We start from the raw sequence: 11097 nt of genomic DNA on the forward strand, positions 1-11097 counted from the left end.
GATTGAATCATTGTGTGGGTCATGGGAAAATTGATTTATCGTGTAACTCATCGTTCAAAAAGCGTCAGAAGTGAATATGTTGGTAAGTTCCATGTAATTTCACCTTTAATGGTCGACTTTGATGATTTCCTGATCGACATTAGAAGATGAGTGCAATTGTTTAACGATTATTGTTTCATTTGTGAAAGATGATGGGTCAACTTCACTTGAAGATTATCTTCCAACGGTTATCCTAAGATTTAAGGTATAGCCATAGAAAACGCGTTTTTCTTAAATTGTCTCCAAGTTTTTCATAGATACTGTCTATAATAGTCCCCAGTTATTGAAAAAATTCTTAACTAGCTGTACTTTTAATTTAGGGGATAATAAATAATGAAATGTGGACTTCTAACAGGCAACACATAGGTCAAACGGGGCTATAGGTCCCTCCGAACTCGATTTTTCTATCTTATGAGAAAACGGTTGTTACGATCTTTTTAAAAAACTCATCTGTGATAGATTGATAAAATTGATAAAATTTTGTACTACACAGTTTCTACGATATTAAACTCTAAAAAATGGAAATTTCGTGAAAGCATTTCTTATTTGATTAAAAAAATTAACTAACAAATAATTTCTTACTTGATTCAAACGGTAATTGTTGCCTGCACGAACAAATATGAGGATGGAAAAACTCAGTAACTTGTGAGAATGCAATTAATTAAGTCTTCTACAATTTTTTTTTGGAAATCCGTAGGGACTAACTTTTGGGTCCGATCGTCTTGGGATATACCTTAATTACTCAATTTTCTGAAAATTGAAATTCATCTTTGAGATAGTTTGAAAAACTGATGAAACATGTATTTTTTTCGTGACGAAAGGAAACGAGAATAATATTGAAAAATCGTCTTGAATTAGATCGAAAAATCGACTTGAATTAGACCGGAAAATCGACTTGAATCAAGTCGCTATCTACTACCTGAAACAGGCAGAATTTCGGCGTGAATCATTCCGTTTTTCGATCTGATTCAAGCCGATTTTTCGGCTTGATTCAAATCGTTGTGGGCTTGACACGTTTCTACTTGAAATAAACCACTTTTCGACTTACATCCGGAATCCGGATTGGCATAGTCCGAGTCCCTCGGTTTGAATCAAGCCGACGTCGACTTGAATCAGTACTTTTTTTGGGTGTACCCCCTTATTCTCTTCAATGTTGAATAACTGATATTCCTTCCCAAATCCGGACATAATCTCCATTCCTCTCCACTAAATGTCATGTACAATTTATTCTAATCCATAAATAACGCATTTACAAGCCTTATGACATCCACATGTAAAAAAGTAAACATTGGATATAAATAGCATAAATATTGCACCTTTTATTTAATAAAAAATTCTCTCCTTAATAGTGAGCTTTGATCCTGCAATTTGTACATTTCCTGTTCGAGTCTGTCCGTCAATAAAATCCAAGTGCAATTGTCAACAGTATATCTCATCTAGCTAATTCATTATTCAATTATCCATTAGACATTTTCTCTGAGGTTCAATGGTAGATTCAGTAATAGTTAAAATTGTAAATATATTTTTTGTTTAAAATGCTCAACGTCATTTCTTCATCAACGATCATTTTCTCTAGTTTCATCTGATCTTCAATGTCGCAACAAATTCGAACTGTAGGCAGTTAATGTTATCATTGGCAGTGAAAAGACTTTCACTCTTTCATTTTTACATGACTGAAAATTAAAATAAATATTTTCGTTCTGTAATCTTACTTCGTTGTAAAAATTTCACATTTAGAATGAGTATTCATCAGCTAAAATACATTTCATCAATAAGTTTATCGTAGTCATCAAATTTCCATAATATTTAACATGAATAATCTCTGGTTCATTGGGAATTCATGAGCGGTACAATATATCACACTGACTTTCCTCCATTAAAAAAGAAAACATTAAAAAAAGGAAACAATAATAATTTATAACTTTATATTGGCTCTGGGTTAGTATCAGGTCACGTCCTCCCCGATAAATTCAAGCTCTGGTAACTCACAACTTATTTACCCAAAAAAACAAATACAAAATCGAAAAAATTCCACACTGTACCAAAAAACCTGTACAAATTGTAATTACTCCAGAGAACAAATACTTTGGAATGGTCGACAACGTACTTTTCCATAACTCCTTTAATCTTAAAAAAATCTCTTCAGTCTTATGATTCAAAAAATACTCGCAAATATCTGTGCTACTTTTTAACCCTCTCCCGTCAAGGGTATAGTTCCCATTACCCCATTTCTCTATTTAAATTGATCCTCCTCATGTCACCCTCCCCTCCCCCCTTCCGCTCAACCTCCGCCACCTCAATAAAATCTCGCATCGACAAGAGAGAACTAATATGAATCCCTATCTCAAGAGCTCGATACATGCTCCCATCACCACCTGGTAGATAATTTTCTAATTACCCTCCCTCCCCACCTCCGCACTCTTTATCAGCATTGCTCTCCTCCTCCTGCTGCTCACTCATCTCAGCAGCGGAAGGAATAGTAGCCAAAAGCCTAACAGCCAGTCTACTGGGACTGCCAGGTGGTTCAGGCTCCTGAATAGCAAATTGCCTGATCAACCTGGGTTTTGACCTGGGTGTAGTCCTGGTATTGAACTCCAATGAAGCACTGGACCTGGACATTCTCCAGGTGCTCGTGCTCGCAGTAGTGCCAGAGCCCGACGAGTCATTCCTGGAAGAACTTAAATTAGAATCTTGAGATGTCTTCCTGGTGATGAGCCAGGAGGATGCTCTTCTCTTGGGATCGAGTATCCTCAGTGGTATGCCACAGTGATGCGCCTGCCTCCAAGAGTCAGACCTCGATGATGAGTAATTCTCACTCGACGACATGGATGACGCTCGTTTATTCTGCTTCTGCTGAATCTCTGCAATCTGATAAGCATACCGATCACTTCTATTGTGCCTTGTTCGCTGTTGCCTCCTGCAAGTCCACAATAAGGTACCACCCCACCATTTATCCTGGCAGTCATTTACCTCTAATAATCGAGTATTGCAGGCACACTGGGGCGGATTCTCCCTGGATGATCTGTCGACAAGGCTGTTGGTGTTGGCTGGTGTTGGACGATTACTAAAATTCGATGAATGCCTACATCTACCAATTCCACGAGTGACTCTCGATTCTTCAAGGGCTTTGCAAATTAAAACACAGTCTTTCTTAAATTGTTTCGTCAGTATGGCATAGAGAAATGGATTGCAACACGAGTTCAAAGGTAGAATAAAAACAGCAAATACTTTCGCCTGCTCTAGGGTAACCAGTTGAAGACCAAATGATGCTGTTAGGGAGAAAAAGGCTATTGGTGACCAGCATAAAAAATCAGTGAAGACTAGTAGTGCCATGCGTTTGGCTATTCTCGAGTCGTTGGAATTCCATGCCTGTGAGCCGCGTATGGCACAGTACATCTTGAGATAGCAGCCCATGAGAATCAGAAAGGCAACGCCATTTATGAGCATGAGGAATACAACGTATGCTAATGAGGCAAGCCCATTTGTCTCGAATGGCAAGCATATTGCAAATTTTCGGTAATCGGAGATACCGAAGAGGGGGAGAGTTGCCATTGAGAAGGCAAAACCCCAACCCACTATCATTATGTAGGTTGCGTGCTTCAGGGAGAGACGCTTGTTCAGATGCATTGCGTGAGTTATTGCGTAGTTTCGCTCGAGGGTTATCACTGCTAGGGTGTAGACACTCAATTCGGAACTTAGGACACCTAGAAATCCGGCAATCTGACAGCCCACTGACATCTGCCATGGTATCGCGTATTTACGAAATTCACCGAGAGTCGAGGCGTCTACTACTGCTAGGAAACCTGGGGCAAATCAATTTGTTTTATTATTTATTTTATGACTTATTTACGAGTGGAGTGGTGAATCAGGGAGAGTCAGGGTAAATTCTTGGGAGATTAATCGTTCAGATTCTGGAGGGGATTGAGCTATCTTTCCAGCTTTTATTCTCTCTCTACGAGGAAATTCCGCAACAAACTTTGGCATGAGTAATTCAGTAGCGAAGCGGTAAAACGTTCAAGTACATTTTTACTGTTGGGCGGATTTCCATAAATATCTCGGAAGTTAAGGCAAATAGCTAAATTTTTGTTATAACCTTTTTTGTATAGCGAATTAAGGCCCGAGTGGATTACCTTTCGAACGTTATCTCAATTATTTTTCCATCTTTGTAGTGTAAAATATATCACAATTTCCATTGGATTTTACATCGCGCAGGAGTCCCTAAAAATTATGATTGTACAATGAAAAAAAGTAGAAAAAAACTGAACATTTTCAAAGTGCGTTTTTAATAAATAAATGAAGATTAAGAAATAAGTCCGATAGAGAGGAAATAGTGAATGGATAATATATCATGGTAACTAACGAACTAACAGCCATTGACTACTGTGACATATGCCGACCTAACAGCCATTAGATTCATCAAATTATTAATTAGCAATTTCCTCCCTATTGGATTTATTTCCCAATATTATTTAAAAAGGTTCTTTGAAAATGTTCTGCTTTTTTTCAACGTTTTTTTATTATACAATCATAATTTTTGAAGACTCCAGGGCTATGTAAAAATGAATAACAATTGGAGATCATTTCAGATTATCAAAATAAAAAAAACAACTAAGACACGTTCGAAAGATAATCCACCCGGATCTTAAGGATATATTACACCCTTTTCGCCAACATTCACGTTTTTTGAATTTTTCTGGTAAATTGTTGATCGGATTGACGTGAAAAAATATGCTGTTTTTGCGTTTTATCATTACTTAATGGCTCACGAAATTTCATGATCGTGCAATCATTTTCCTGCGTTTTTTCTGAAACTTTTTGAAAATTCACAAAACTTTAGAAAAAAATGCAGGAAAATAATTGCACTACCATGAAACTTCGTGAGTCAGTCAATAATAATAAAACGCAAAAAAGGTATACTATGTCGCGTCAATCCGATCAATAATTTGCCAGAAAAATTGAAAAAACGTGAATTTTGGCCGAAAGGGTGTAGTACATCCTTAAGAGCTATAAAAAGGTCTGTTCGATGAGGATCTAAATTTAGAGGGGATGTGGGAGGTGTTGGTACAGGATAGGCCGGAAAATCATCAGAACACTGATTTATAAAACATCAGTACATTTTAGTGGGATCGAACCACTTCGTTAACCGTTATATTTACACTTTGGTTTCAACTAGATTGTTGAATGTCTCAAAATATTAATACTAAAGTTGATCTACTGAACTGTTAAATAACTGCTGAATGTCTTTGATAATTGTCTTTACGTCAGTGAAATTGAATAGGTGATGTACTTTCACGTGATGCTCCAATTTAATGCATATGCGATCTTCTCAATTGCTAGATTCCAACGAACTTTTTGGGGGTTTCACGATCCCCTGACCGCTTAACCAAGGGTTTCCAATTGTACTCGAGGATTGTCGATAGGACCGACCGTTTGACTGATAGATATATAGCTACGTTCCAAACAAGGTCATTATGAAAATTTCGCTATTTCCCTTAGATTCGGAGATATTCTATGAAAACTCAGCAAGAAGCTAAGTCGACTTGGACCGTCTTACCGCTTCGCTACTGAATTGGTAATAGTTTTCAACTGTTAACGTAGATTAGACAATGGAATTCGATTCAGCCTTGTTGTCGATAATTAAAGGGACATTAATTAATTCCAATGGGTCTGTGCTACTTATTTTGTTTAGATTGTTTCGGTTGAAGTTTCCCGAGTTGAATTCTCCATGTTGTCGCTTGAGTTTTTTCGATAGGAGAAGAGAAAAATGCAGTGAAAAGAGCTTGGAAAATCTCTGCACAGGAACTTCCATAGAAAATATCTCAATAGAATAAGTTCCACAAAAAATATCAAAATCTGTTATTCATCTCTGTGAAACCTTTTGCATTTGAAAAAAAGAACATACAGAGAAAATGCGGACATTTCCAATAGAATCAACGATAAACTAATAGAATTTCGTATCTAATATGCTAGGGTTTTCTATGAAATTTCTCTCGTGCGAGGAAATCAAAGTCCATTGGCTAATTTAGCATTATCCCCCACAGATTCTGAGATGATCATCCGAGGGGCCATTCATTTGGAAAAATCCGGTGACACAGTGATTGCTGATTTTACGCGATTTCAGGGAGATTTCCATAATTTCTTGGTGATTTTTTGATGATTTCACAATTTCAAATGATTTCAAATTTTTTATTTCATCTATTTGCGGCGGAGGGGGTTAGGGAGTAGGAGAGAATGGGGATTGGACCCGGAGGGAAAGAAATGCAGCATATTAATGCAAGAAGGCTCAAACATGAGAGTTACAGAGGGGTAAATCAGGGATGAAACCGTCAAGATGAAACCATGAGAATCAAATATCTATATATTTTTTTCATTCATTCGATAAAATATCTATTTCTACCGCAGTAAAAATATTCAATGTCGTATGGGAGATTCTCAGAAAACATCGATTGTTGATGTTGCATTTTTGTTTTGTTTTCCCCCGTCGACAGTGTCCCTGTCGAGAACACGATGTTTCGATACTTTCTGAGGAGGCCAGGAGGTCGTACATAAAAATACGCGTTTGTTTTCACCAATTTGTTTTTTTTCTATGTGAAAAATAATACACGTAAATGGGCATACGGAGAATAATACACCACATATAAGGTGAAAAAGTTTCTTTCTCTTTTATGTATTCGCAAGGGTTTCATGAGTTGCTGATTTCATGATTTCATGAGATTTCATCGATAGCAAGTGATTTCAATTGAAATTACCTGAAATCGATGAAACCCCAGGATTTCACTGAATTTACTTGATTTCAACTGATTTCATACGATTTCAGTCCTGAGTGACACCGTGATTTCACAAACTCACCTGTTCTAAAGTTAAATTGACTTGACTTTAGAACATTGAATAATTAAATGAAATTATTTCGTTTCGCCCCCTTCATTGACTTCATGATTTAAGTACTTACCCAAATAAATCCCCATGAAGAAATCCGCAGCAGCGAGATTACAAACCAGAAATCTAGGAACATCGAGTTTACTCCTCGAGAATACAATCACGAAGACAACAGTGCCATTTCCCAGCATTGCCATCAGAAATACTACCCAGACCCCGCATCTCAGCGTCCACCAATCAAACAGGTCTTGGCATGGTAAGAATGCGCCTGGAGATAAAATGAATTTATTGCCGGCGTGATAAACGATATGAGAAAGTTAGATGGAGTAGGAGAGGGTCAACAGACCAGGCTGGGGGAGACATTGCACGTGAGTTGGCAGGGTGGGTCCTGAGGGTGCGCTCACCCTTCCCTCTTGATCCTCAAAGTAATCCTCGACGTAGGCTGCTATATTCCCGGGATACGCAAAGTCTGCATCGTAATTGTCCCAGAGTTTCTTTACCTCTGAACCAAATTTTGACATATTATCTATGAAGAAAACGAATGGGAGAATTAATTTCATAACATCGTTTTTTCAAATGGAGAGTTGGGTGACATTTTTTAACCTTGGAGCAATAAATTTGAATAAAAAAGTGTAGTATTTACGTTGAAAATTGAAAAAATAGAGGTTTCTACAGAAGGCGTCAGCACCTTGTTTACAAATTGCAGGCAGATATAGAATAGAAAAACGGGAGTAATGGTCTTTCAAATGGTGAACATTAGAATTTTTCAATACTTCAGCCAATTACATTGCGATTGACTACTGCCATGGTTGGAAACGATGACGCAGTGGTCAATGGGACTTTGTCTGATAGTTAACGCTAGACTGGTCACCCTATGGGGGAAACCCCGCCGCGCGTCGTTTTTGCTTTCGAATGAAAGTCTTGTATTTGAGCGATTTTTAGATTTTCTAATTTCGATGGCAAATGGTCTAGAATGTTATGAAACGTGAAGAAATGATGTTCTTAGGATTATGTTTGTATGTATGTGTGTGATAACTTGGGATTTTGGTGATCAATTTTTAGAAAGATCAACATAAATACGGTGAAATTTATCGATAAAAGTCTGAAATTTAGGCTCATGGCTTTTGGTAGCTATGATTGAGCTTCACTTTGGTGCGCAATTCGGTCTAGTAGTTCCTGAGATATAACAACTTCTTTTAATCTCGTTTCTCCTCAATATCTCCAAATCTACTTCACCGATTTCATTTTTTTTTCAAAATACTTGTCTCGATGGCCTCAATCTAGATCAATCAAAATAAATATACTCGTTCAGACAAAATTTGAAGATATTGCCGTTTTTTCATGAACAATCTCGTCTACACGATAACTTAATAAACAATGGAGATAGGGAGTTGAAATTTTGTATGCTTCTAGCTTTTATAGCATAAAAGGTTGGTATTGTGGATGGGTGCAATCGGCCGAGCGGTTCTTGAGATATTCAACCTTTTGTGTAAATATATTTTTTCAAATATCCCATGAACTACTGGACGGATATTAATTTTTTTTTCAAAAGATAGTGACCACTATCCAGATCAATCAAAATATGTATACCCGTCCATACAAAGATTCAGAGATATTTCCGTTTTTTTTTTCATTTTTTAAATTTTTCATTCTTGTACGCACGATATTTTGAGAAAAAATGAAAATAGCAAGTTGATATTTGGTGTGATTACAGCTCTTACAATATTGAAGATTCGTGTTTTGGTTAGACGCAATTAACCGAGCAGTTTCGAAGATATTTAACCTTTTGTATAAATCTATTTTTTTGAAAGGTTGAATATTTTCCTGTAGACGTACTGTAGCATGTGGTTACGGTTGTATGCCTGTCACAAGGACAGGGAATTGCTACGGATCCATTCGGAAGCTTACTAGCAATAGAATTGGTAGGAATGAAAAAAAAAGAAAAGGGTTAAAAACGCAAAAAGTAACGGTCACATGCCTTCGGTCGAATGGGCTCGAACCCCTGCTTGTTCTTTAATTACAATTGACTGGCTAACCGGAAAAATTAAAAAAATTTGACTTTGTCAATTGAAGTGTCTAAAAAATTATAGTAGTTTTTAGAACAATATATTGCCCAAAACTCCTAAAGAAAACAAATTATTTCGGACAGATGAATTATTTTTTCCCATGTTAAATGAAATTTTCCATGACACGACGTTGTCGGAAACTCGCTAAACGCACCCGGGCAGTGTAAAGTGAATTTGGCAACGCTAGAGCCTAAATAACACGGCGGGGAATCCCCGCACAGGTGACCAACTGGCAGGGTCGCGTTTGGTGACCAGACTAGGGTTTATAAAAGGATTGAACTAGGAACTTCAATTTTTTCAGAATTTTTAAGCGTCGAGTAACATACTAAAATATTTAAAAAACGAAAACGGGCTCATTGAGCTAGTGGTCGAGGGTTAAATCTCGAAATTAAAGTGTAAAAATGTACTATGTTTCAAGAAATAAAACGGATGTTCTCCCAGCAAGAAAATTAAGTAAAAAACAATAAATTTTTAGTGAAACTATTCTACCATGAAATCTGCGGGATGCATATTTTAAAATATTTTTATCACTTTTGTCAATACAAGTCGATACAAGTTTTTCACACATTTGAATAAAAAAAATCAAAAAGATCATTTGAGGGAAATGTACACGTATGAAAAAATGCTATAGGATTTCCTGTAGGATAAAACCTATAGGATATCCTATAGGAAATCCTATGGAGAATTCGAACATCTCCTATAGGATTTTTCTGATAGGATTTTCCACAGGATTTCCTATAGGATTCCCTATAGAATTTCCTATCAGGTTTATGACCCTAATCCCGACCCTTGAGACTGATTGGTTTCGAGTGTCAATTTTGTGTTACTTTCTATAGAACACCCTATAGTGAATTCTATAGGAAATCCTATAGGAAATCTCACCAGAAAAATCCTATAGGAAATGTTCGAATTCTCCATAGGATTTTTTCATAGGTGGTTCTACCCTTCTTTATTATTGTGGACGAGGAGCACCTACGTAATTGAGGCCACACGTATGTGACATTAGAATTCCAGAGACCCAACTCAAGGTCATTGTCATCGGGAAATACAACAGACTCTTCAACCGATGATTTCGTCACCTCCTCATCAAGTTCATCCGACAGGAACGAACAGCAGTGATAGGCGTAAGATAACACCATTGTTTGTACCCTTGGAAAGTGTTCAGGCTTCGGGAATTCCCTGAGTGCCGGATTATTGAAGGTCTTGAGATGAAGAATACTGGCGAGACCCTTTGTAGGGAGTGCCGGAAAGACATTATTACCCAAGTTCAAGTCCTCGAGCTGGTTGATGGGATGAAACACGTCTGGATGAATGAATTCGATCAAATTGCCCTCGAGATCTCTGCAGAGGATCGAATCGTTTAATCCTGAGGTTAATTTCCAAAGGAGAAAGTGGAAGGGTGCAGTCAGATGGGAATGTTCAACTTACAGAAGTTGGAGACGGCCTAGACCAGTGAATGCGTCCTGGGGGAGGGTCTTGATCTTGTTGTAGGGTAGGAGGAGATCGTGGAGGTAGTGGAGGGTGGAGAAGGACTGGTGGGAGAGGGAAGTAATCATGTTGGTTGCTAAATCCCTTGGGAAATGATAAAAACATTGGGGTCATTATTGGACGTTGACAATGTAGATTGCTTTAGTACTGAAGTGGTAAAACGAGTGAATTCGATAAGTTATTTATGAATATCTTACATTCTAAGAGATGTGGGGCATTTTATTTAGAAGTATGAACAAAAATTCACCTCCCCAAAGATTGGATTCGATGTTGAAATTCTAAATCTGTTTCCTTCTTCAGTTTGCATTATCAGGAAAAAAGATGGAATTTCAAGTAAAAAAATTGAAATTTTCAATGAGCAATTCATATGAAATTTCCATCTATTTTGTTATTGAAAAATGAATTCAGGTGTGGGATATAATTGGTTTCCAATTCAGGTCTGCACGAAAATTACGGTCAATTTTACGGACAATTCAAATTACGGAACTTGCGGTGATTATTCTAGATTACCAGTCTATTCGAAATTCTATTCGATACAATGGCCCAATTTAATAATTAAATTGAAAATTCTAACTGTCATTAATGCGAACGGAGCTATATATATATATATATATATATATATATATAT

At 37.1% G+C, this 11097-nt stretch overlaps 1 protein-coding gene across 1 annotated transcript in view; it reads right to left on the minus strand.

The window, feature by feature from the left end:
* Positions 1-2433: 2433 nt before the first annotated feature.
* Positions 2434-11097, minus strand: part of LOC107042920 (lutropin-choriogonadotropic hormone receptor) — an 83066-nt gene continuing 74402 nt past the window's right edge. Inside the window, exons 8-13 of the mRNA XM_015264172.1 lie at positions 10410-10553; positions 9958-10322; positions 7262-7441; positions 6989-7183; positions 3010-3842; positions 2434-2907 (exon numbers count right to left, since the gene is read on the minus strand). Of these exons, the coding sequence (XP_015119658.1) occupies positions 2434-2907; positions 3010-3842; positions 6989-7183; positions 7262-7441; positions 9958-10322; positions 10410-10553 (2191 nt within the window). The remainder of the gene's footprint in view (positions 2908-3009; positions 3843-6988; positions 7184-7261; positions 7442-9957; positions 10323-10409; positions 10554-11097) is intronic.

This window comes from Diachasma alloeum, unplaced genomic scaffold (genome assembly GCF_001412515.2).
Source record: "Diachasma alloeum isolate Michigan unplaced genomic scaffold, Dall2.0 Dall_scaffold_00539, whole genome shotgun sequence".
Lineage (NCBI taxonomy): Eukaryota > Metazoa > Arthropoda > Insecta > Hymenoptera > Braconidae > Diachasma > Diachasma alloeum.